Source organism: Cygnus olor, chromosome 16, assembly GCF_009769625.2.
Source record: "Cygnus olor isolate bCygOlo1 chromosome 16, bCygOlo1.pri.v2, whole genome shotgun sequence".
Taxonomy (NCBI): Eukaryota; Metazoa; Chordata; class Aves; order Anseriformes; family Anatidae; genus Cygnus; species Cygnus olor.
The window spans coordinates 13,724,573-13,750,241 of NC_049184.1; the positions used below are offsets into that span (position 1 = coordinate 13,724,573).

At 39.2% G+C, this 25,669-nt stretch overlaps 1 protein-coding gene across 10 annotated transcripts; it reads left to right on the top strand.

Moving 5' to 3' along the window:
* Positions 1-2,425: 2,425 nt before the first annotated feature.
* On the top strand, positions 2,426-25,540 carry ARFGAP1 (ADP ribosylation factor GTPase activating protein 1). 10 transcript variants are annotated; one of them, XM_040575753.1, is made up of 15 exons: positions 2,426-2,677; positions 2,889-3,039; positions 5,984-6,047; positions 6,951-7,060; positions 8,537-8,708; positions 9,569-9,669; positions 10,448-10,534; positions 11,244-11,340; positions 13,549-13,605; positions 13,949-13,981; positions 15,303-15,332; positions 17,210-17,266; positions 19,289-19,348; positions 20,510-20,586; positions 21,040-25,540. In XM_040575753.1, the coding sequence occupies exons 3-15, from the start codon at positions 5,988-5,990 to the stop codon at positions 21,392-21,394; spliced, it is 1,296 nt and encodes a 431-aa protein (XP_040431687.1). In that variant the 5' UTR covers positions 2,426-2,677; positions 2,889-3,039; positions 5,984-5,987; the 3' UTR covers positions 21,395-25,540. The 10 variants fall into 10 exon arrangements, with proteins under 10 accessions (XP_040431687.1, XP_040431693.1, XP_040431685.1 ...); XM_040575749.1 differs by having other exon boundaries at positions 2,435-2,677; positions 10,445-10,534; XM_040575752.1 differs by having other exon boundaries at positions 2,610-2,730; positions 10,445-10,534.
* The last annotated feature ends 129 nt before the right edge of the window (positions 25,541-25,669 follow it).

Below are 25,669 nucleotides of genomic sequence, written 5' to 3' on the forward strand. Positions count from 1 at the left end.
GTGGTAATACTACTTCACTTATGTCAGGGACTGCAATATTAATTAGCCAAAATCAAGTTTTATTAATAGATTAGAAAGGGTGCAGGAAAGCTGTAAAAGAAGAAAATGTGAAAATGAGCATTCTTTGCTTTAAATCCTCTTCCAGAGACTTTTTTTTTTTTTCACCTAAGAAATTTCATAGCCATCATTCAAAATCATCAACTTACAAGCAAAACCACATGCTATGTAGGTTATAGCAATAAGCTTTCACTTGTGATTATTCTTCACTGCAATTATGATGCATGTATTTATGATTCTTTTTGTGAAATTGGACTTCAGTTTTCAGTGCTCTCAAATCAGACTATGCTTCACGTTTGAATGTTATCTTTTTGTAGCCAAGTAAAATCAGTTTTACTTGCAAAATCTCAGCATGGAATATAGCTCAAAGAGACTGTGCCTGCCTATTGCTTTATTATTTTATCCTACAATTTGTTTGTTATCATCGCATTTCATATGTGGTTGACTCTGGGCATAACGATTACAACAATGGCAGTTGTACTAAAAATATTTATAATTTCTGTTCAAGCTAGAACCAATTCATAACTAGTGAAAGGGAAGAATTGGGAATACAATGCGGGATGTCTCTGCAAATGTTTCTTGCTGGCATTATCTATTATCTTATAATAGATATTTGTCACACATTGCAGGGAAGGGAAGAGAGCTATGCACCCAGCCCAAATTCCGGGAACAGAGCAAACTGGAATGGCCAGCGAAAGGCGTGCATTTATTTGCTTGCTAAGAAAGGCAAGTGCCTGTGGCTTGCCTTCATTCCTGCTGAAAACCAGCCGGTCCCATCCTGCAGCCTTCGTGCGTGTAGGTAAGTTTTCTGTCTCACTGTACGTCGAGTGCTTAAAGGTGTTCAGGGCAAACTGCAATTTTGCTGCTGTTGTGAAAACAGAAGCATAAGTTGTGCTCCGTTGGTAGTAGCAGTTTTGGTCCCAGGAAGACAAAGCTGCCACTGCAAGGGTTTGCTGCCCAGAGTGCGAACATGCACATTTGGTAAATTAGGCAAGAACACAGAAGACATTGGTGGCTTAGCCCTGCATCACGATAGATGAAAAATGTTGCACAACACTGCTCCCCTGAGGCTGTGAGCACATGTATTGAATGCAGGATGCGAGCCCACCATCGCCATCACTGGACTCTCGACCAATTATACAGAAAAACTAAGATTAATATTCTCATTAGATCTTATAATTCAGTGTGTGCATAATGGGAACCTCATTGCCCATTAGTTCATGTTTACCAGAAAATAATGGTGCTTATCAGAAGAGACCACTTTGTCCTTAACTGGAAGAGCAAATTATTTCAGCAGAGTTTGCTTTATGTTTCGTACCCCTCCCTCTCTCCTTCGAATGCACACACATTTACGGGCCCATTATCTTGTTGATGCAAGGGGGTTATGTGTGTAGCTACCATTAACGGTAATGAAAATGGCTCTTGTTAATCTCCCATGCGCTGATAGTAAGATAATAGCCTACTTATTAAGTATGAAGGCCAGAATAGGAGTTGCACTGAAAATAAGCAGCATATAGTCTCCGTGGGATTCATATGTAAATGTTAAAGCCTTGCTCCGGACTGTCTACAGTTGATGATTAAAATGAAATTAGTGATTATTATCTATGTGCTCTCTGGGCACAGGCCTGCAACCATCACAAAGCACTTTCACGTTCTCTTTTCATATCTTCTGATTCCCCATCACCTTTAGAGCATCACTGGATGGCAATGAAACAAAATCTTCCTCCGGGCAATGAGGTCTGCAGGCCAGGAGTGCTCAGCCTCAGGTGCAAGCCCCCAAAGCCCCTGACCTCAACAGAATTCACTTGTGTGGCACCCACTGCCCAGAGGCCTGCAGCCCCAATATCCATTGGAACCCAAAAATTCCAGGTTTTCAGTTTGGAAGTGAACCAAACATCCAGGAAAAACAGATGCCCATGGACAAGGCTGAGCTTGGTTTTGGTTGGTTGACACAAACCTGTTTCTCTTCCCTTAGGAAAAAAATAAAATGTTAATTAAAAAAAAAAAAAATAACATTTTTAAATACCTCCTTTACCAAAAGCAGGATTTGGAAATAAAAAGTCTTGAAGTTTAATTTCGATGACCATTTTTTATTTGAAACACGCACATAAAACCTTCACATTAACACAGAAGGCCTGAAGTGAGCCCTCTGAAACAATAATTTCCCAGTATTTTCTCTAACGTTTCTTCTTCCCATTTTTTTCATCCAGTTTTCACGTCACGATTTTTACCCCAAGCCCAGCGGCGATTATTTTTTTTGCTCGAAAACCCCACGACGACGGCAGTAAGCCTCTCGCGTTTCCTTAAAACTCAACTCCAGCCCGCCCTCCCCGCTCCGGCCCACCCGGGCAGCCAGAACCGGCCGCTGCCCCCTCGCACCGGGGCCCCTCGGGGCTACCGGACCTCAGCCGAGCTCGGACCCAGCAACCCCGCTCCCGGCCCCGGCTTCCCCCCGGCTGGGTCCCGCTCCCGGTCCCGGTCCCGGCCCGGCGCGGGTTAAGGCCGGCGCCCACAATTCCTCGCGGCCCTGCAACGTCGCCGGCCGCGGCGGGGGCAGCGGCTGCGCCGTGAGGCGCCGGGCGGGACCGGGCTTACCGGGGGTGCCGGGGCCGGCTTCCCGGTGCGTTCCCCGGGCCTTCCCCGGGCCCCTTCCACAGCTCCGGGGCCGCCCAGGTCCGGCCTCGGGGCCCCGCTCCCCCGGCAGCGAGCGGCGGGCGGGCGGGGAGGCGCCGGGAGCCCGCTGGCGTGGCAGGGGGAGGTGTTGTGCTGCTGCGAGCGGCGTCCGGTTTTCATCTCTTTTATCTCTTTTATTTATTTATTTATTTTCCTAGAAAGGAGAAGCCGCGCTGTGCTCGCGGGGAACCTGGCCATGTACTGAGGCAGCTCTCCGGGACTCGCCGCGGATCCGGCTTGCTCGGTTCACGGTTAGCCTGAAAATATCCTGAAAATATCGCCAGCCCCTCGTCCTCTGGGGAGCTTATGGTAAGGTGGTGGTGGGTCTGAGAACACAGGACTGCAGGCCTTTGGTAACGGATTTATTGCCACGTCAATATATATATATACGTATATGTGAATATCTATGTAATATATATATATTAAAGTGAACTGTTAATATATAAACATAAATATATGTATGAGTGAATCGTGCCTGCACCATGGAATTTGGTTAAAAACTTCCTTCAGCCAGCAAAGCCCCTGTGGTCTTTTCCCCCGGTGGGACCCGCTGGGATCCCTGAGGCACGCGAAGTCACGCAGGCGGCATCGCACGCTTGGTGAATCACGGAGCTCGTTGCAGGCCAGCTGTGTGAATTTGCTGCTGTATCGGAGGAGCAAAGTCCCTTTACAGCTCCCTTCGACTTACGTGTATGGTGCCACTCCTGCCTTTATGCGTGCTTTTAGGGAACTAGACGTTCCTCAGATAGAAGCTCCTGTGGTGCATGTGTAATTTTGCTCTGGAATTATAGAATCGTTAAGGTTGGAAAACACCTCCAAGATCATCTGGTCCAACCATAATCAGGTTGTTTGATGGGGAAATCACAGCATGAGACCAATCGGTCTGAAGCTGGATGTTTCCACCTTGCAATCCTTAGTCCAAAATACTGATATTTTCAGTGAAAACTTATTCCTAAATTAACGTTTTGTTTACTGCTCGTGAGCATTTACATCAGATGAAAATGCTCAATACATATTTAGGCCGTCCACCAAGTTGTTACTTGGACTTTTACTGCCTGAAAGTTAAGCTGCTGTTAAGGGACGATGGGCCTGGTCATCTCTGTGGCTCAGGTCAACTGTGATAACTTGATCGCTTTCAATTTTGTGGTAAAATAAAATTGAAAGTAGGCTAGGCTCTAAAACAGTTACGTGCTCTTATAAAACTTAGAACTTGAGTGTTTTTTTTTTTCCCCCCCACATCCTTGTCCCACTTCCTTTCATTCCCAAATGATGGGGTAGAAGAAAGGTGAGAAGCTGATGGCCGTAGTTACCGTCTCCTATTCATGGATGAAGCGGTCTGGGTGAAGCTCTGCCATCCCACCAGAGACACCTGGGGGCTTGATTAGGGAAGCTCGTGTTTTAGGGATGGGCATGTGTTCAATCTGAAGTTGGCCAAAGGTCTTTTGATAAAAGGATTTCATTCAAAAAAGCAAAAAAAGCAGTTGTTTCCTCTGTCAGCTTGGAGGGTAATTTTACTGATTCATCATTAATTACAGTAACCTTTTAGGTCTAAAACAATTCTTTCACAATTTATCTGTTTTTGTTGAATAGAAGTTAATTGAAATAGAAAGGTAGCGTTATCTGAACTTCAGTGAAAGCACTGTCCCTTAAGTTATACAGAATTAACTGCTTGTCAACAAAATGTTTACAAAGGAATAAGTTCTTTAGATAGAGGCGGTGAGTTCTGCCGCAGATAACTTCCGCTTTTAATTGTAGTAATGCGTAGATAAGGTTTTGAGGATATTTCTTTCCAAACCGTGTTGTCTTAGCTGGTGATGCGTATAATTGTATTTGCGCTGTTCTATTGCACTGCTGTGGCTGGGATTCACAGGAAATCTGTTTCGCTTTAGAGATGTCTAATAAATTGACACTGTCACATTCTACAAATTTAATGGTAGTTTTCTTACTTGTACGGTTTTACTCTTTTTTTTTAAAGTCTTCCTTTTCTAAATAAAGATATATTCTCCCTCCTTCCTCTGCTGGGTTGCAGTAATTGTTTGTAACACTTAATCATTTATGTTTTAAAATTACTGCACGGTTATCAATCCTTTTTATAATTTGAGAACTAAGGACTTTAGTTAAATAGCACAGTGAACAAATGGCAAACGCTTGCGTAGAAGTGAAGATGCTTCTGCCTCTCAGACCAGGATTTGATAGAAACGCTGACCTGTTATTTTTTGCATTGTGTCTTGACTGACCAGTACGCTTGGGGTTCAGTAGTTGGTGCTGTTCCTAGTCAGCCTGGTGACTTCTGTGTGTTTTATTACATCTTAGAGGTTCCTTTATGGAGTAGAAATGGAAAAAAATCAACTGGAAGTAAAAAGGAAGGAGAGATGTTATTTAAAATTCATTTAAATATTGTACTACTGAATAGCTGGAAATGTGAATTCATTTTTTATCTTAACTTGCAGTTTGTGCTGCATCCTGCACTGCATTTCTTTCAATCATGAGTGTTTTGTGTCCTTTGTTTTTTCCAGGCTATATACTGTGAGTCGCATCTCTTTCTTAATGTGAATTTTATCTGTAGCTTACCATTGCTCCCTGCTGCTGCGTTTCATGCTTTGTAACAAATAGAGTAAGGTGATGTCTGCCAGCCAGAGATGACTTGCTGGAATTAAAATTCTGTTTTGTGTAAGAGACCCCAGTAATTGCCTTATTTTGTTAGAATTTCCTTGATAAGGAAACTCAATCCTTCTGGTAAATTAAGATTTTTTTTGTGTGTGTCTTCTAGTAGGGTGTTCTTTTAGCAATGTGTTCAGCACTATTAAGTGCAAGAGTCCCTGTTATTCTTTGCTTAGGTCAGTTTATTTGTATGCATATGATTCCATGTAATCATGAATGATAAAAAAAAAGTGCTTTCAGAAAGGGTGCTGGATGGCTCTGGAAGCAGCGTCAGTGTCTGTTTTGGTGGGACATATGCCATAGAAGGAAGAGTTTCCACGTTTATCCTCCCCCTGCCTTTTCAGCTATGGCTGAATTATAGCTTTCCAGCAAGTGAGGTAGGATGACTAAAATTCCCCAAACCGTATGAAGTAAATGGAGAAGTAGGATTGTGGGTTTTTCTTTTTTTTTCTTTTTTTTTCCTGTAATTGATTATGATTCAGTGGTTTTGTTTGTAAGCTCTTTTTCGTAGAGATCATGCTTGTGTAGCGCTGAACATCGTACCAGTATCGTACCCTTTAACATGACTCACATTTTGTTTTTTCCTTTGTAGAATCATGGCAAGTCCAAGAACAAGGAAAGTTCTTAAGGAAGTCAGAGCACAAGATGAGAATAATGTGAGAAAATTATGATTTTTAGTTTCCTAGAATTAAATTTTCTTTTTATCTACTCCAGGTGTATGTTGCTGTCCATAAGAGTTAGCCCATTTATAGCACTTGTATGTCTAACTAATGGTAACATATAGAAATGTGGCTATCTCACATTTGTTGGCTCTAGCAACTTTTATTCATCTGTATTGTAACGCATGGCTGTACATTTGGCGCAAGTCTTTCAGAGATTCTAGGAATGCTGTAACCCTTAGTTTCTGAGCAAGTGATGTCTTGGGCGTAACTTAATTAAAACTGCCTATTTCAAGTGGCTTGATAATCCCTGCCCACAGACAGGTTCATTTTTGTTTACGTATTAAATTTCGACTGGTGATTGCATTCATAAGAGCTGGAATTATTATGGTGTATGAGCAAAAAAACTATTACAAAAAAACCAAACTCCATTCTGATCTGCTATCATCTTGCAATTTACTGCCACGCTGTAGTACGTCTGAATGAATGTTTCGAACCTTAAATGTTTTATTTGTATTTTGCCAAGTAAACTTCAAGAATTCAGTTTGGTTAATTTCTTCTCCTTTAAAACAATCTGAGTATGATATCAAGATGACTTTTTTGTGCATTAATTTCAACTCTCTTATTTGTATTTCCTTACTGGTGTTTGGTACTTGGTAGAGTAATTTTACAATCCAGTTCAGGTTAAGTTAATGAGTGTTTCTTTCCATTCAGCATAAATAAATATTTAAAGAAAGCTTATACTCTAAGGAGAGGTGTTTCCAAACAAGGAACTCTCCCTTTTGAATTTATTTCCGGCGTGTGATGTTTTCATGACTTGACTTTTTGAGCTGTGCCTTGAAAACTTCACGTGGGCATGGGTCGATTACAAGGTAGAGATGACTTTATTTCCTGTTACAGGTCTGTTTTGAGTGTGGTGCATTTAACCCCCAGTGGGTGAGTGTGACCTATGGAATTTGGATCTGTCTCGAGTGCTCAGGAAAACACCGAGGCTTGGGAGTTCACCTCAGGTCAGCCCTTCAGGCTAAGTTGGGTTACCTTGGGGTGCGCTATGGCTGTGAACAGAAGGTGTGGTTTGGGAGGGGTGTACAATGTCTCAGTTTCAGTGTTCCACAGACAGTTTTGCCTTGTGCTCCTCTCCAAAGTGAGCTTTAGTCTATGGGCATTCTCTGTAATTAGTTGGAGCACACGCTGCATTGATGCAGCTGTGTTGTGCCCAGTTCTAGAACGTAACATCTCCAGCTACATCTTGAGGTTGTGCTGGGGTGTTTGACAACGTTGTGCTAGTCCTCCTTTTTTTTTCTTTTTTAAATCTTGTATAATCTTCATTAATTAAAACTGAAGTAGTACTAGAGCAGCTTGAGAGTTGTGCAAAAAAAGTCACAGTATGGTTGCAGAATGCTTCTGTAGTGTATACAAGTGTATAAAATCATTTTATTCCATTCAAGAGATTTTTTGTTAATATAAATTATTTTTTTTTCCAAGAAACATACTTTACTGAGCCTGGAAACCGTGGAATAAGAACTGTTAAGTGTTGCAGGGACTCACAATATGTAATAGGGGCAGAACGTGGCATAGCTTCCCAAACAAGAGAGATAAAGTCCAATAAGGAGACCACCAAAGCAAGGAGGCCATTCAGAGTTATGCACTTTGCTTTTCGGGGGCATGATCCTGAAGCTCATTAGTGAGTACAAATTGTGTAGGAAATGAGAGCGTGAGACACATTCCATGCGTTATGTGAAAGAAAATGCAAATTACTGAGACGAAGATATGATGAAGGGTATTTATTTTGGGACAAAAAGAAAGAAATTGGTCAACTTGCAAGTTTTAAAGAGCCTTGTTGAGGAGGATGATTCAATTTTTTTTTTCTCTGTGACTTATGTTTAACAGTAGGGTGTTTTTTTTTTTTAAATACAATTTAATGAGCAGTAAGTAGCAAGAATTTATGCCCCAAAGCAGAGTTGGTATGTTAACTGCAGTCATAAATGCCTGGGATGAGGTCATGGTAAATGTTAGTGTAGGCTGTTCGAGACAGTTGAGTTGTCAGTACCTGATGGTTATTATGAGCAGAAGCATGAAATGGGGCAGGAGGTGTTCTTGCAGATTACCTGAGTGTAACTGTGGAAACATGAAAACAGACAGGAAAAGGAAATTTAAGAATAAAGAAGTATGGGACAAGTTTTCTTTTATGTAGTGCACTAGGTTTCCAAGCTTGTTGGAGAAAGTGTTTTTTTTGTTGTTGCTTGCCTTCTACCGACAGTCTCCTTTAAGTGCCAGAAGTTTATTTTTGCTTATTTCAGTGAGGATTTGACCACCTTTTTAAGATGCTCTTTCTTTCTTTACTTTGCGAGTGTTTTATTTAACACTTCTGTACACCTAACCTTTGAGATAGGTTGCAATAAGCTCTTTTTTCTTTTTTTTTTTGTCCCGGACAACATAGCAGGAAATTATAACAATTTGTGATTTTTTTTTAAATCAATTTGCAGTTTTGTACGCTCTGTAACCATGGACAAATGGAAGGATATTGAGCTGGAGAAAATGAAGGCTGGAGGTAACAGCAAATTTCGAGAATTCTTGGAGTCTCAAGATGACTATGATCCCTGCTGGACAATGCAAGAGAAGTACAACAGCAAAGCTGCAGCTCTTTTTAGAGATCAGGTAAGTTCAGAGGTGTGTGTCCTCATCCCCTGCTATCTGAAAACCTCCAAGTATTTTGTCAGCACTTGGTCTTTAAAGGTTCCTGGTAAGTCTTCTTATGTGGGTGGTTTATAAAAAACAAACAAACAAAAAAGTTGAACTCATGAGCTTGGAGACTTACAAGGGTACTGCATTTTTATGCTGACCCTGCCAGTGAGGTGGTAGGAAGGTACATTCTGTGCTCACGGGACTACTTGTGCAGCTTTGAGGTTTGTTATGTGCATTGTCTCTCTGCTTCTTTAGAAGTTGCAAGGGATAAGAGACAGCTGTCTGAAAGTGGTGTGTCTTGGCGAAGGCAAATAATTCTGAAGTTCTGTGCTGTAGCCCTTTTAAGCATGCAAAGTGGGGGGTCTGTGGAATTTTTGTGGCAAGATCATTACTTGACAGCTATGACTCGTGTTGGGGGAGCAGTATAGGGGAAAGAAGTGAAGTCTGATTTCTTTCTTTGAAGTAGGTATAGAGAACATTTAAATTCTGCATATGTGTTCTAGCCACCCTAAAGAAGAGTGTAAATCCAACTGTGACTCCATTATTAGGAGATTGGAGCTTGATGTCTCTGAATTAACTTAGTCTTTGCTTTTCAGACCAAACAGGCCAGTTTGGAAGAAGGTGCTTGAAGTTACTTGAGATAAAACCAGTGTTCAATTTAACAATGCTAGGCTAACATTCAAAAGAAAAAAAAAATTGAGTTTCTATTGAAAACAAATTAATTGATCTCTGTAACTGGCAGTGAATCGACTTGTTCTTGCTTTATAGGACCAGTGTATATCTCTCATGAAAATTTGTACCCAGGATTTTGATTGTTTTCCTGCCCCTTTTAGGTTGCTACAGTAGCTGAAGGCAAGGAGTGGTCCATTGAAACTTCTCCAGCCAGGAACTGGACGCCACCTCAGCCTAAAACATCTCTCTCTTCCACTCATCGGTATGTATTCTTGTTATTTAATGTTGGTATAGCAACATCAGGATCAAAACCTGATGCTTGAATGTCTGCTGATTTTATTTTGTTGATAGTGTTGGCTGAACAAGCATTTCTTTGCTTCCTCATATTCCTAAACTTTAGCAAGAGCCCTAATTTCTGTAATTCCTACTCCTTCCACCTTAATCTTAAAAAAAAAATAATAAATAAAATAAAAAAAAAATGGCAGAGACAATTGAGTAAGAGAGGAGGACAAGACATACTGTTTTTCCCTTGACTTGTAGCGCACCTGAGATTCATCATTGTGTCAGTCATGCACGGTGTGTCACAGCCTTACCTTAACTACAGTTCTGCTCCAGTTCGTGATTGAGTACTGGTGACAAAGAAGCACAGGCTTTTCCTTAAGGTGCTAATTACAAAGAAGAGCATCAAAGCTGGACTGCAGTTTTGTGTTTCTGCTTCTGCATGTATGTTTGTTATTCCTTGCAGAAGGAATCAAGTTAACTGAAAAAGCAATTATAAATCAGATGGACGAGTGCTTTGTGCCTGGCCATCATCCAGCAGGTTCAGTGGGCTACAGTGGTCTGAGTAGCGTAGTCTGTGTTGCTTTATTCATTCAATACTCTAGTGGCTTTTAGTGGTTACGTTACAGTTCCCTACCTGATAGACTAAAGAAATAATCAATTTTGCGCCTGTTTTATGATGATATATGACAAGATGCAGTGCTGAGCTAGTGGTTTTTGCTTTACACAGTTTGATTCTTTTAAATCTTTCATTTCAGTAGTTCTGCTGGACAACCTCAGAATGTAACTGCCTCTTCTGACAAGGCTTTTGAAGACTGGTTAAATGATGATGTCAACTCCTATCAAGGGTAATGTAATATTTATTAACTTTTTGTGTGCCTGGTCCTGTAGTATTACAAAGAGTGGGACCTTACACTGCAGCTGGGCAACTGTGATGCTGATTCACTGGGCCATACTAGTTAACAGTTGCATCTTGTTTACTATTAAAAACATTTTGATAGTTTATAATGAGGGAAAAGAGGAAGGAAGAAGCCTTTTAATGTATTTTTTGTAACAAAAATATTTGGATAGCATTCAAGAAAGAGCTAGTAAATCCAAATATTACTGTGGTAGGCTCCAAACTAGGGCATTCTTAGTGTGTATAGCATCTTACAGTGTTTTGGGTTAAATGGGGGTATTGATAAAGCTGACACTTTTCCTCCTCTTCTTGTCCCATTTTCATATATCTTCATTAAGACTTACTCAGATTTCTGATCTGAGTGATGTGTTGGAGAAACATTAAGAAGACATTAGCTTGCATAGGAGACACCTTAATTTGCAAGGGTTCACCAGTGGACCTTTTTGGGTATTATGTCTCCATGAAGTGTGTGGTTTTGTGTTTTTGGGTGCTAGGTGACTTAGGAATTAAGTGCTCATGCAAATGTCAACGCTACAAGGGTTTTTTTTTTCCAAGTGTATTTTAAAGTCTGTTAAACAATTATTCTGTTATACTTTTGTTTAATGATTTTAATGAATGTATGCTAATATGGATCTTATGTATTCATTTTCTTATTGTAGTGGGCAAGAGAATCGCTACGTGGGGTTTGGAAACACAGTAACCCCTCCAAAAAAAGAGGATGACTTCCTGAATAATGCTATGTCTTCACTGTACTCTGTAAGGAAGTGTTTGAAGATTTCTGTGACCTGAAGTAGTATTTTATTCTGTTTCATCCTCTCTTACTGGAATATAAATGGAGAAAAACTAAAGACTGCAAGTAGATAAAGATGTAGAGGACTAGGATATTCTCAGTGTGACGAAAATACTGGAGGACTTTAAAAGGTGAAAAGAAGGGAACATTTTGAACAAAAGTTAAGCATCGTGTCTGAGATCAGTTCTTTGAAATGAGGATATAGCAATGAATTAGGAACTCATACTCAACAGCCTTTGGAGCACAGAAAAACAAATGAATAAAAGTTTAACTTGACAGGATAATAGTAGTTGGGGTGATAATGCTCCAAACAGATGAACTTTATTATGTTCAGTGGAAAACAATTGGAACGTTCATGTATATGGTGCTAAAAGCCCTGAACAGTGATGAGAACATTTGAAACACTTTTGGCAGGGCATGAAGACCTAACAGCATATGGTCGAGCAGTTGTCATGATTAAGTAGAGACGGTGAGAGATGTATTGTTGAAAGAACATGGGGAATAAAGTCAGGTGCTTTGATATGCTGGAAAGTAACAGTGCAGTACAAAATTTGGCATTTGCAATCTCTTTGAAATGTAGTAAGGTTTTCTGCCAGGATTAGTGGTCGGTAGTCTTCTGTAGAGCGTCTTCATATGATTTGGATATAGAAAGTCTCGTGTTAATGTGCTTGGAAGTTGTTATGGGTGGTTACTTATCTTTAAATTTGAGCAATTAGGCTTTGGAACACACTTCTGGTTGTCGTTAACAGTGAGGGGAAAAAAACAAGATTTTTAAAGATGTATCTGGTAAAATGTAAGGGTTTAGATGCTTGTGATAGGGGACTGAACTACCCATTGAGCACACTATAGTTCTGTCTTCCTCTGCAGCTGGGAGGCATGTGAGGAAAAACTACTAAATTCTTCTAACTGACACAAAACTTTTAAATAACTTGCTCAGAAGTCTTGACTAGTGTAGTGGAGCACAGTCTGAATATCCAGACCAGGCTCTGCTAGAACATAACAGAAAAAGATAATGCTTGAGCCTTTGAACAGTATTCCAGGTGATCCTATAGGATACTTATATGTCTGCTGAATATTTTCTACTTATGTCATAAACTGGAGGCCAGAGAGTTAAAATTAGAAACCACATCTATAATGGATTGCAGATGTGCTAAGACAGCAAGAGTTGGTACTGTGTTGTCTGAGTTACTGTCAACTATTACTTGAATACATGATCTTTTTGAAACTTACGATTAAAATGCCCTCTTGTGACCACAGATGCATACTACAGCGTAATTTTAAGACATAGTATACATCCTAGTGATGTGTATAATTATTTTTCCCCATGCATGCTACATTTACATATATACATTTATGTTCTACTGCTGTTGTATTGGAGCATTTCTGTTTTCTGTGTTTCTAATTCACACTCACTATGCTGTTCAACTCATTCTGTAACTAACAGACATAATTGCAATTTAGATTTCGTTTGTGGCCCATGTGATTGTGCTTTGCGTAAAAACTACAAGACATCGCCTTGTCTGCAAAGAAAAAATCCTGTTATGTGTTTCTGCGTTATTATAAACAAAGAGAACCACAGACGTATTAAATGTTTGTTTCTGGGTTTTGCCCATGAAATATGATTTATTTTCACTTGCTTTGCCTGTGGTGGTAGTTTTTAGATCTTCCAAGAACCAAAGAGGCATAATGAAGTTTTGCTTATTTTTAAAGCTGAAGTTTGCAAGAAATGAGCAGTTTGAAGCTTTATTTGCTGCTTCGTTTCTGATTGAGTTTGATTCTTTTTTTTGTTTTTGTTTTTCATTCAGTGCATATTGTTGAAGTGCTAATCTCTGTTTAGTAAGGTTTTAATATGTTTTTACATTCTCATACTTTTCTTGAGGGTGGAAGAATTTTTTTCATGTAGTCATTTGTAGCAGAATAACCTCGGAAACTCAGGTTCCTTCAAGTTGCAGCCATCACAGTGTTTTGGCACGAATAATGGAAGTTTGTTGGTCTGTTACAGACCAGTGTGAGACTATAATTTTTGTTCTCACTAGCAAGTAGTTCTTATGACCATGGAGCAGGGTGTATTGGAGAACATCTTGGCTTAATTTAGCATGTAATAGGCAATAACCAAGTGTTCACTATTAGTAGTATTCACATACAACTTACCACGTTCTTACTTTCTTTTAAAGGGATGGAGCAGTTTTACAACTGGAGCAAGCAAGATTGCCTCAGCTGCTAAAGAGGGTGTAAGTAAATACAAAACATTTCAGTGTAATTCTTGTAAGCTAAAAGAGGTTCCATTATTGTGATCTGACTTCTCAAAGGGATGTATCTTTAAAAGTATTACCAAGATAGATTAATAATTAATAGATTCTGCTCTATTTATCTTTGCCTATGCCATATGAAATAGATGCACAATGAATGTTCATCTCTGCCTTAAGTATTTCGCATGTTTCTGTATAATCGTTTTTCTAAATTGTAAATTTTCCATTCATCTTGGAAAGGATCACACAGCATTTCAAATGTGTGTGTTTACTAGGAATAAAACTTTTAATTTTAAAATTTGAATTTATTTACTTCTTTTCACAGGCTACCAGATTTGGATCTCAAGCAAGTCAAAAGGTGATCTTAAATTTAACTCGGTCTTATTGACAATAATTGGCTTTAAATGTCATGCATTTGCCTGTATCAATTTATTCAGATTTTTGTGTTTAGCCTTCATGGTGCACAGCAATTTTTAGGTTCTTGCTTTCATTTCCATGGGAATTGTAATCAACTACTGTGATCAAATTAAGCAGCAAACAAACACTGATAGTCTGCTGTATTTGTAGCTGTCAGGTGTATTCAGTAGGCAGTAGAATGAAATGCTTCAGTTCATGTTTGTGGATGTGAAATACCCATATTTTTGTGAAGCTTAAATGCTGTCTGTCTTAAAGTAGTTTTTTTCTCCAGGTGAACTAATGTAAAGCAAGCCATTCCTAAATCCTAATAAGATATTACGAATGTGAACTGCTTAATATTATTAAGGTAACTTGCTTGGGTGCATTTAAAAAAATTCCTAAAAACATTTCCTCTTTCAAACCAAAGTTAAAGCAGAGGCAGCTAGACTTGAATTATGCAGAGCTGTGACATAAGCAAGATCTGTTTGCACAGAAAAGATTTAAATTCAATGTGAAAATCTGGAAAATAATAGGATTCTTAAAATTCCAGTGTTCTGAGGGAGAGGGCTCATATGTATGAATATATTTTATAGGGTAGCACTTTGAACTGTGACTCCGCTTACATGTGCAGCCCTAGCCTGGCATGCTTTCTGATATGGCTAGGATGCTATTGTGCAACACGAATGTGAAACTGCAGGTGTTGGTGTTCAAACAGGAGATGTGTGCAGTAGGATATCGTTACTCTGCCAAACACGAGCATGTTTTTCAAGATTAACAAAAATGTCTCATGAATGCACCCAAACTTGATACTTAGAAGCTTCTAAAATATTTGCTGCTTGGCTTACCGAAGAAAAACTGTATAATAAGTCTGCCTTTTTCACTCCATCCAGCAGTTTCCCCTTTAGAAAACTGTTATTCTTTTGGTTTTATTAACACATGTAAATAAAACGTTAAGTGTAAAAGCTCCTCACATCTACTGACAAGAACCACAGCATTATGGTGCCCTGGAGCCTAAGCCGTGTTACTGAAGCTTAAATTTTGTTCCTGAAACATCTGTTCTGTCGCTCTGTAAAACAGATTTAACATCTTTTTGATGTAATACTTTGACTACAAGTGTATTTAGTGTGCAGTGACCAAACACATGCACTGTTTGTATTGTCAGTAGATGTTAAGTTGAAGAAGATTCGTGCTACTTAACTTGCCTAAAAAAGTGCTTCCAATTTTTTGCTAAAAGCTGCTTCTTCTACCTTCCTTGCTCTTTCTCTTTCGCTGTCTGGGTAAAGTTTTGGGGCTACAAGCAGCAGCCAGAGCCGGTAACGCCCTCACATATGTTCTTGTGCATGGACTCCTTGTCACTGTTCGTGCTGAATATGCTCATTTGCTCTTGAGCTGTCTTTTTTTTTTTTTTTTTTTTTTTTTTGCCTTGAGTCAAGTCTGTTTAGAATAATTTTGTGTGTTTCATCTGGTAATGTTTCTTCAAACCTACTTAAAATAGGTTAAAATGGGTAGAGATGTCCAGGCTCTGCGCTCTCAGAAAGCATTCTGTGCTTCTTTCCATGCTCCTCATAAACAGTGATTTCAGGATTTTCTTTTGCATGTCTGATCCAGGAATGCAGTATACACACAACTCCTCTGGGGTGTTGTTTGAAGGCAAATTCTTTAATAAATGCACCATTATGTAGTGTTTATAAGGGTGTGTAAGGTGCCATCCTATATTCAAAAACAGTAAAGATAAAGAAGTGATTCAGAAGGAAACATAACTACCTAAACCTCCCTTTGCTGTATTTATGAAATTAAGTGGTTGAGTAAATGGATTTATACGAGAATTCTTCCTGATACTAGCAATAATTTTAGTTAGCACAGCTCAACCACTGGTATGTTATACTTTTTGTTCTGTAATATAAACAGTCAGTTTGGCAGGTTCAATAGGCTCCAAGGGATTTATCATCTTTGAAAAATCCTATTCAATCCCCTTTCTTGTTTTTCTTGAATGCTTTCTTAGCCTCGCTTCCAATGTGAACAAGCCTTATGTGATCTACATTCATTTTTCTTACTAGATAAAATTGGGGTTACCTTTTTCCTTTGTCTTCTTAAATAATTTTTGAGCTGGTAAGGACCAGAAGTATTGGAGATAATATAATGGTGGCTGGGTGGTGGGAGATCCTAGCAGTGATGGGGCTAAGGGAAGGGCTTTTTAGACACCTGGGAATCGGTGGAGGAAGGATGTTCATAGCTGTTCTATCCTCAGAGAGAATATGGATGAATACTCATGTCCTAACCAATGTTTTTCAGGCATAGGATGTAAACCCGTAAGAAATTAAACATTATTAGTCTTTGCTAATGGTTGGGAATGATGTTTGTCTGGCAAGCAAGTTGGCCCTTTTGGACTAATTACTTGAATTGAGAAATTAATCTGTATAATGCAGCAATTCTGAAGAAAAGTTTAAATCAATCAAAGGCTTATTACGGTAGTAGGGAAAGGAGTGGTTTCAAATGAAACATTTGCAAGCCTTGCCGTCTTTGGCGATATCATCATTTTGTGACTTGCTCTGTGGGCTCACATTTTGTAAGATGCCTCTAAAGTGCAACATGCTTGTGCGTCTTCTTCTGGATTGGAATAGATTTCTGGAGTTCACGGTTTTCTCCCTCTGCATACCTGGAGCCTTAAAAGAGATTTTAAGTCTTTGTCACAACCTTGCCTCTTGTGTATTGCTTAGAAACAGTTGGGTTGTTATTAATAGATGACAACAGGCGCACTATGAGACAGAAGAATTGGTGAAAAATGGTCTGAAAAAATTTAATTCTACAAGTAATGTCATGGAGGGGAATGGGGAGAAAGGCAGCTGAGGTCAGTGCTTCCAAATTCTCAGCAGCAGGCAGAGAAGGGGCCCCTCTTCCAGGCTCTTGCTGGTAGAACCATTGCTTCTGCTTCCAGTGCAAAGTCAGATTTTGCTTGGGCTCTGGGCATCTCCAGCAACCTACTGCCGTGTGCATCTGTGTCTGTTCTCTGCAGCACCGTGCTGTGTGTGCTTTCAGCTCATTCTGCTTGTACAAATCAAAGCTTAAGGCTTCGTGTTCTTTTTGGAGACACTGCTGAGAAACTACTCTGCAGAAAACGTTGGCTGTGGTTTTTTGTTTTTGTTTTAAGGAAAATATAACTGACTGACTTTTTGTTTTTGCTTTTAAATAGGCATCAGAGTTAGGTCAGACATTAAATGAAAATGTTCTCAAACCCGCACAGGAAAAGGTAACTTTGGATCTAGTAAATTACTTACAGTACATGATTACAATGATTTAGGCAGTGATTGTTTCCTACTGACACAACTGCCCAAGTTGTCAGTGTCTTTTTTTTTTTCCGTATACTAGCACAGCAGTGAAGGGGAAGCATCAAATAACTCACAGCTAGTATGTCAGCAAAGAAAAGTTAATGGATGTATTTTCCCTTGGCAATATTTTCCATGTCCACAAGATTGTTGAATTCTTTACTATTAGATGTTCTTTTTTAGATTTCATGGTTTCAGTAATTGAAGATGGGCTAAGATGAAAATACACCCTAAATGGGTAGAGAAATCAGTTACTTTTTTATTATTAATATCTTTGAGTGTTAAGTTTATAGTATTTTCCCCATCTTCCTATCAGCATTTCTTTAAATTCAACTAAGCATCTTTGAGCGTCTATAGTTCATCTGCTGCCTCATCAGAGGCAATAGAGTTCAGAGCAAAGTATGTGTTTAGGATGAATGGGGACTGTTTATCAATAGAAATTAAAAATGTTTTTGCAACCTTTATTTAGTATTCGTTCAGAACCTTCTGGTAGCTAATACCAAGTTTTGCTTGTGTTCATAAGGAAAGCGTGGTCTGAAATAAAACCCTGTTTAGTTCTAGTTGTGCTGTTTCTAGGAAACTGAGATAGAGGAAAAAAAAAACCCTTCTTCAGACTATCTTCCCCTTAGAGTTGTTAGTGAGCACGAACATGTAGCTAATAGCACTTTCAACAGCAGTTATGTGGAAAGCACACATACCTGGGGAAATAAAGACAGTCAGTAGTGGGCATATTAAAAAAAAAAAAAAAAAAACAAGAAAAAAAAACAGGAAGGTCAGTCCTCATAAGTGATTAGTGATAGATGATCCTGCCATTTTTAATCAAAGATTCACCCTAGTGTCAAATGTTGCCTTCCTGTTTCATATGTTCAAAGAAAAGAAAAAAAAAAAAAAAAGATAGTGCATCTTTCCCATTTGTCATGCGTTTGTTCTGTGCTTCTAGAATTTTGGATCAGCTCCAAAATTTTGATGAAGGCTCTTCTGAGAATGTTGTGATCTACTTACCTACATACCTTTTCCCAAAATGTATCGTTTGATAAAAACAGATTCATGTTGCGTTCATAAGAGAAGTGATGCCACCACTTCAAGATGTGGATTAACTTTGAATTTGAAAAGTATGATTTAATCACATAACAAAATACTATTGCATTACCTTTATTAATTTAATATTCTTTACGTAGCATTTCAAATCACGGGAGAACACTCTAATTGGTTTTGTATTCCCTAGAATTATCCACAATTTATTTCAGAATGCTTAGAAATGTTATTTTTAGGGTGCATTTTCTTGAGCTGACTTATTTTATAGGACAATTTAATGAGGAACATTGGACTCTACATTAAAAAATAAAAAGGTGTTATTTCCTTTAGGAGGTTGTGCTGCTAGTTCTCAGTGTTACTGTCTGAAGTATGTATACAGTAGTTTCTGCCTGACGCACATAGGATTACGTGAAGTCACCTGCTTTGGAACAGCTGCCATTTATTAATTGGTGACAGACACCAGTTATATTCTGGTTAACCAAAATTCAAAGCCCTTTTAGTATTTACATAAGCATGTATAAAAGATTTTGAATAAAGTGGATCTAACAGGTTTTTAATCTCTCCAAAGTGGGTCTTCCGTTGTAAAATATACTTATAAAATGTCAAGTAGGCAGGTTTTTTGGTGTCTTTTTTTTATGCTCAGCGTTAGTGTAATGGTACCTTCCACAGGTTCAATGTATGTCAGTAATACATTCCCCCAAACTTGAAAGGACTGAGCTTTGCTCCATTGGAGATCGGTGGATTTATGTCACTTTCTTAACCTTGATAGCTTTGACTTTAAGTATATTTTGATTCACTTCAGTTTTTATTTTTTTTAAGCTTGGTTTTAGCTGTTACCACAAGTAAATTTGTTTTAAGGCTTCAACAGTACTTTGTTTTATCACTAATGACCAATACTTTGATTCGTGTAGGTGAAAGAGGGGAAAATTTTTGAGGAGGTCACCGTGGGGGTGTCACAGTTGGCCAGCAAGGTATGAAGAGGCCTTCTTCCCTTTAAGGAGGCCAGACAGCAAGCCAGTCTCCATATTCTTACGAAGTGTTTTTAGTGAAACAAAACCACGACACAACTTTAGTCTGTACTTGTGTTGAATATAGATAAATTTGGAAGATGCAACTTTCAACGTGTAGTTCAGTATTTTAACAAGTACTCCACAGGTATGATGCAGTCCTCTCCTCGTAATGGTTTCACTGAGGACGTGATGTAGAGCTATAAGACAACCAGCATCCTAAACACAAAAAGAAATGCCTGCTATAGAATATGGAGACAGCTTGCGTTATGTTTGTATGGTTAAACTTACTAATGCTCTCTACCTTTTTTCTTTGTCTTCTTTTGCAATCATTGCTTGGTAATGTGGTAAGTGCTCTGTACAACTGCTAGGTACAGAAGTCCTGCACAACCTAATGCATATTTTGATAATTTGTACAGTATTACTTAAGAAGGTTTGTCTTTCAAGCACTGGCAGCTGCATCATGTAACAGTTTAGTGTCTTGATTGTTGGGAATATGTTAATAAGATATGTTACCTGTTCTGCTTAGAGTCTGGCAACTTTAAATCTGAATTCTGGGGTTCTTCCTTCATATCTTTTGACTTAGAATGGTGACTTCCATGGATGTCACTTCAGAATTTGTGTTCCTAATCCAAAGCCACTCCAAAATAACAACCCTGGAATGATTCTCGTAGCATATTTGTTCTAGAACTCAACTTTTGGCCTGATCACATGAGCATTAAAATAATGTATGAAGGAAGTTTATAAAACATTAGAAATATAAATAATAGTTAAATGAAACATCCAAACACCACTGCTGTTATTAAACTTAATTTTATGTAAGATGTAATTTCAGCGTTTTTGTCAAGAAATTGTAGGGGAGAATTGAAAAGCTGTTACTGACAAAAGTGGGTGAAAATGCTGAATTTTAGCTGCTTCTCACAAGTTCCAGCAGCATGGTTCTGTCAAATGTGTTCTTTTCACATCAACCATGTAATTATCCATCAAAAATATTAGTAGGTTGAGGGAAATTTATCATGAAATACGTTATTTTCATCTCAACAAGTGATAGAATGTGCTGTGGCTTTTGCTGTTGGACTTGGATGTTGGCTTGGTCCAGATGAATAGTGTGTTCTTCCTCTCTAGGTTCAGGGAGTTGGGAGTAAGGGATGGCGAGATGTCACCACTTTCTTTTCTGGCAAGCCAGATGATCATTCTGAAAGGTATTTCCTTTGTTGTTATTTTCTGCATCTCTTCAAACACGTAATTTTATATTCTCTGCAACATAATAGCACTAGGTATTTTTTAAATATGAAGAAATTGTTCCGTCTTTTGGGAAAGCTTTGTACGTAGTCCTTCCGTAATGTCATTCAGGGGCACATGAAGCTCTTTTCAGTCTGAGAGCAAAACAGTGCGCTGCACTTTGATTTTTAAACGTATGCCAAATGCACCACTGTCTTTGTATTTTAGGCTTTTACCAAAATCTGTGAACTAGAATATAAGCTTATGCCATTCTGAACAGTACATCTAGTTCTTCTGCCTTTGTCTGTAGTTTTTGTTTGAGCAAAGGGCAGTAGCATTATCATTTTCCTTGTGGTCATTTCTGTTTACTGTCATGTTTGTCATAACTAATTTATTTCTCCTTTCCTTTTTGTCTCCGCCCCTGCCAATAAAAGACCAGCTGAGGGAGACAGCTACCAGAACAGTGGAGGGGAGGGCTACCAGAACAATGCTGTAGATCAAAGCTTCTGGGAGACCTTTGGCAACTCAGACCCACCGAAAGCTCATAAATCTCCAAGCAGTGAGAGCTGGACCTATGTGGACAATTCCACAGAGAAGAAGAGCTCCGATAGCTGGGACGTGTGGGGCTCAGGAACAGTCTCCAACAACAAGAACAGTAACAGCGACAGTTGGGAAAATTGGGAGACCAACTGGGAAAACACAGGAGGGGAGAGCAAGACCAAAAAACCTCCTAAGGCAACAAAAAAGGCATCTTCAGCTGATGATGGGTGGGATAACCAGAACTGGTAGAACTGTTAACCCTGTTTTGCACAGCTAGGGAAGGGAAACTGTGCTGGCTGATTGAGGGGAGAAAGTTTTACACACAGTTGGAGTATCTTCGTTGACCTTAATGATTTGTTACTTTTTGTGCTTTCCATTCATTCTCCTTTCCTTCTATCCCAGTTTAGGGGGGGAAAAAAAGTGTCTGAATCTTTTATTACATGAAGATGGTTCTTCCAGTTTTAAGGGTAGTGATTAAATATATATTCTCCTTGCACTATTGAAGCTGGGTACACTGACTTTAACAGCAACGTTCAAAAGAAAAAAAAAAATCAGTGCAAGCACACTTTCATGCCACAACCTTGCATGTGTAAGTTCACAGGTACCCATCCAGTCTTCATATAATTTGAGGTGACCTGAGGTGTTTAGTGCAAATAAAGGACAGGCTGTATCTTGAGAAGATAGCCTTTAAAAAAGCAGACTGCAGTTGAATAGATCTAGTTCAAATGCCTTATGGATTGCTGTGACAGTGTTAGGTCTGGCAATTCAAAACGGTCTTTAAGATACTTTTTATTGGAGCTTTTTTTTTAAACTTTTTGAGATTTTTAGACTTCACAAGTTATTTTCTCCCCTTAGAATTAGTAAGGAGTCTAGAGCTAGATGATTATTTGTGTAAACTCATCGTTCTGACAGCCTATCAAGGGATATTCAGAATGGCTGCTCCTTGCACTATGTAAACTCTTAACCCTTAAGCAAGAAGAGCAGCTCTCCTACACAGATATAATGCAATGGTATGTGTTCTCCTTCCTTGTCTACACCCTTCCCACAGTTTGAGTATTTTGTAGGGTCTGTCTTTTCTCTTTCTTCCTTCTACCCATCTATTTTATCTATTGTGATAAAAATGAAATCTTTCTGCTGCTCGTGGCCTTTTAGACATCTGTTTGGCAACTTGGCAGTGAAACAGCTTTATTTAAAAAAAATCTAGTAAGGAAAAAATGCATGGAAAATATGAGACCATTGAGGAGAGAGGCTGGCAGCAAGCCCCTTTCAAGATGAGTAGATGTCTGGATTTAATAGTAAAGCTTAATTTAAACAGATGTTTTCCAAATTAATCTTTAATATGTCAAACTGTGTCTCTCTCTGTCATGTACTTCTCCACGTTTTCTTCCTGGACCTTGTTATAGAAATACTATTTTGGAAACTTCAGAAACTCCTTGTCAGCATTAAGGGATGGAATAGAAGATTCAGTTGTCTCAGTTTTGACCCAGCAAACTGCTTTGCATGATACAAATCATAACATTTACAGAAGATCTGTGACTCCTTTTAACAATAATGGTGTCCTGTGTATTCCCTTTTATTTTGGGGGGTGGATTGTAAACGTGCACTGCCTGAAAATAATCAACTCACTTAAACTTTAAATCATGATATCATTACATAGTCTGTATTGGTAGCAGCATGGAGTTCTTTACTGTGGACCTTTTAAGTCTTTGTACCTATCCAAAAAGCCTTTCATTTTGTAAATTAGTTTATTGCTCAAGCAATTGATTGACCCAAGTTGTTGAAATTACCTCAAATGATGTTCCATTTTTTTCCTTGTTATAGAGGTTTTCAATCATATGATAATATCAGATGCCAAAAAGTAATAATAATCAGCAGATTAAAAAAAGCGAAAAGGTGAAAGAGAAGGGGAATCATGAATCGCCCCCAAAAGCAGCAGCTATTAAAGGCTTGCAGTCTAAGTGTCTGTAGCCTGATTCTGTATTCTTTTAGTATGATCTCTCAGATGGTCAACAAAATATTTTTCTGGTCTTCTCTAGCCCTGTCCTGTTAGGATTATTTTTCTTTCCCCCCTTGCTTCTATTGATACAGTGGTCTCCGAAGCTCGTGCAGCGGGACGTGGTGCTGCTCGTGACCCAGGCACTAGTTTAGGCTGAGCCATGCGAGTTTCCTGAGGCATCCTTGCTGACATGCCGGCCCTTTGGGAGCAGAAGAGGCGTGAGAGATCTCAGTTTACAATGCTGCTTGTGGTGCCATTGCAGAAGTTTACAGCCTTGACTATAACACAAGGATTTTGTTCAGCTTTTTCTCCCGTTATACCTTTGTTATGGCTGAATTGCATGTCAAACGTAACTCAGTATTTTTATGCGTGTACCTCTGTTGCCTACTTGTCATTTGTCTGCTGCACAGCACGGATCTGTAATGCACGTCTGTGAGGCGGTGCTGCAGGTCCTGGCTAACAGTCCAACTCTGTTAAATGACAGCAAAATGCATCTGATGGGTTGCGTTGTCTGACTGCTGCTGTCTGTCTGGAGTGATGCGAAGCTGATTCAGCTTCCCGCGTACAAATTCAGTGCGGTTTCTCTTTCATAAACCTCCTGAAATAGCTCGTAGCAGGGCAGGCTTTATTTCAGTCCAGCGGTGTTTATTTCAGTCGACAGTGGTGTGACGTGTTTGCGTATGTTGCAGCTGTGTGGTGTGCCTAGGAGAAAACTGGTTTATTTATACATCACTTGTAGCTATGATTGGTATGAGCCTTTGGTTTGTTCTTCTGGATTTATTTCTGCATTTTTGAGACTTTATCTTCTACGTTAAAGTAAATAGCCAGAGCCCTACTAAAGTATTGCTTTGGGCAGTGATTTTTCTTTCAGTTCAGGAGGCAGTGGCCAACCAGTTGCCTTCTCTCATTGTTGTCTCTCCACAGGACTGCAAAATGGTACAGCTCCCAGAAAGGTGCTAGTGGAAGAGGCTAAAAACCAATATAATGGCAGAAGGTGTAACTGCAGCCACAATGCTTATGTACCAAGTGGTTTCAGTTTGATGGGCAAATCAGTATTTTTTTATGACTTGTCTGAATCTGAATGTTTTATGATGTCTCCCAAAGAAGGGGGTGGAATGAGAGCATTTTCTGTTACAGAGCGCCCGTTTTACTGGACTTTTTTCTTCTCTTCTTGTTTAAGAGCACATAGTTCAGAAGCTTCTGCAGTTTGAAATTATGTATGGAGGGAGCATTTTTAATTGGACTTTTTAATCCCCCCTCCTCTCCCCAATTGGTTTTTTTTCTTCTTTTCTCCTGATTGCAAGCATTGTAAACAGAGGCACTGGTTACAGCTTGCTGAGGCTGCCTGTCTAACTGAAGATACAGCTGTTGAATCTGAGTGAGTACATGGATTGGAAAAGCTTTGGTGTCGCTGTGTGCACTTCACCTTTTTGGTGGGTGAGCAGCTTTGCTTTCGTTTCAATGCCACACCATTTAGTAAGAATTCTAAATCGTACAAGCAAATTGCCATGGAGAGAGTGCAGTAGGTGAAACTGATACCGGAACAACTGGACATTGCAAGGTTGGATTTAAATTTCCTAATGTTTCAAATTGTTTTATTCCTTTGTATGGCTTCATCTTTGGAAAATACAGAGCAGCTGGATTCCTGCAGGTAGACTGAAATCAGGGAAACACCAAGACATTCATACTACATGCTGCTTGCAGAGGAGTGAAAGACTGTGAGTGTTCCCAACCAGGAACTGGGGCTAATCCTGGGGGTTAGAGATTATTTTAAAATGTTTCACTGGTGTCTTGGTGCCTCTTAATAATCACTATGTTTTCAAGAAGTGCTTGGCCTACTCTTCCTGCTGGTTTAGACCTCAAGGGTAATGCTGCTGCTTTTGTTTTCCCAGCCAGACTATGTAACATTCCATGGGTTCATAATGTATTTATGAGTGTAACGATCTGTGCAATAATATAACAAATGTAGGTATAACATTTGTTGTTTAATCCAGGATACGCTTAAAGATACAGTGGTCCTCTTTGAAAATTGCAGTCAACCAAGGTATTTCAGTTCTCACCTTGTTTTGGTGATTTTAAATTCCGCTAATGCTGTCAAGGAAGGCTTGAGCCATCAGTGATTTAAAGAGAAATCAAGAAACGTTATGATGCCCCTTATCAGAGTTTGATTGTCGTGGTTCACAGTGATCTCTAGTCGTCGAGCCCTTTTTCGTTTTCATGCCAGCAGAAACCTGGTCAGTATGGAGTGCTGTATCTTTAATTTTCCTGATGTGTTTTATGTGAAGTTCACAGGAATGGCAATTTCAGTGAACACTATTCATTGTTCTGTAGAGTGGTACCAGGCTTGTACTGCAGTGTCATCTTTTAAAGAGCATTATAATAAAGCAAAAAGATACGGAGCAGAGTGGTGTTTAGCCTTTTTTCAGGAGACTTCGATTACTTTTTTAAAACCTTGGAAAACTTATCAAATTTCATTGATGTAGCTTATGTGGCCTTTTGAATGAAGCAGTTCTTAGTGTAGTTAGCAT

Excerpts from the sequence above, each read along its gene's own strand:
- ARFGAP1 (XM_040575751.1), top strand. The coding sequence starts at position 5,988 with ATGGCAAGTCCAAGAACAAGGAAAGTTCTTAAGGAAGTCAGAGCACAA. Across the intron at positions 17,267-19,288 it reads TCAAACCCGCACAGGAAAAG|GTGAAAGAGGGGAAAATTTT; the intron begins GTAACTTTGGAT and ends TGATTCGTGTAG. Across the intron at positions 20,587-21,039 it reads CCAGATGATCATTCTGAAAG|ACCAGCTGAGGGAGACAGCT; the intron begins GTATTTCCTTTG and ends TGCCAATAAAAG.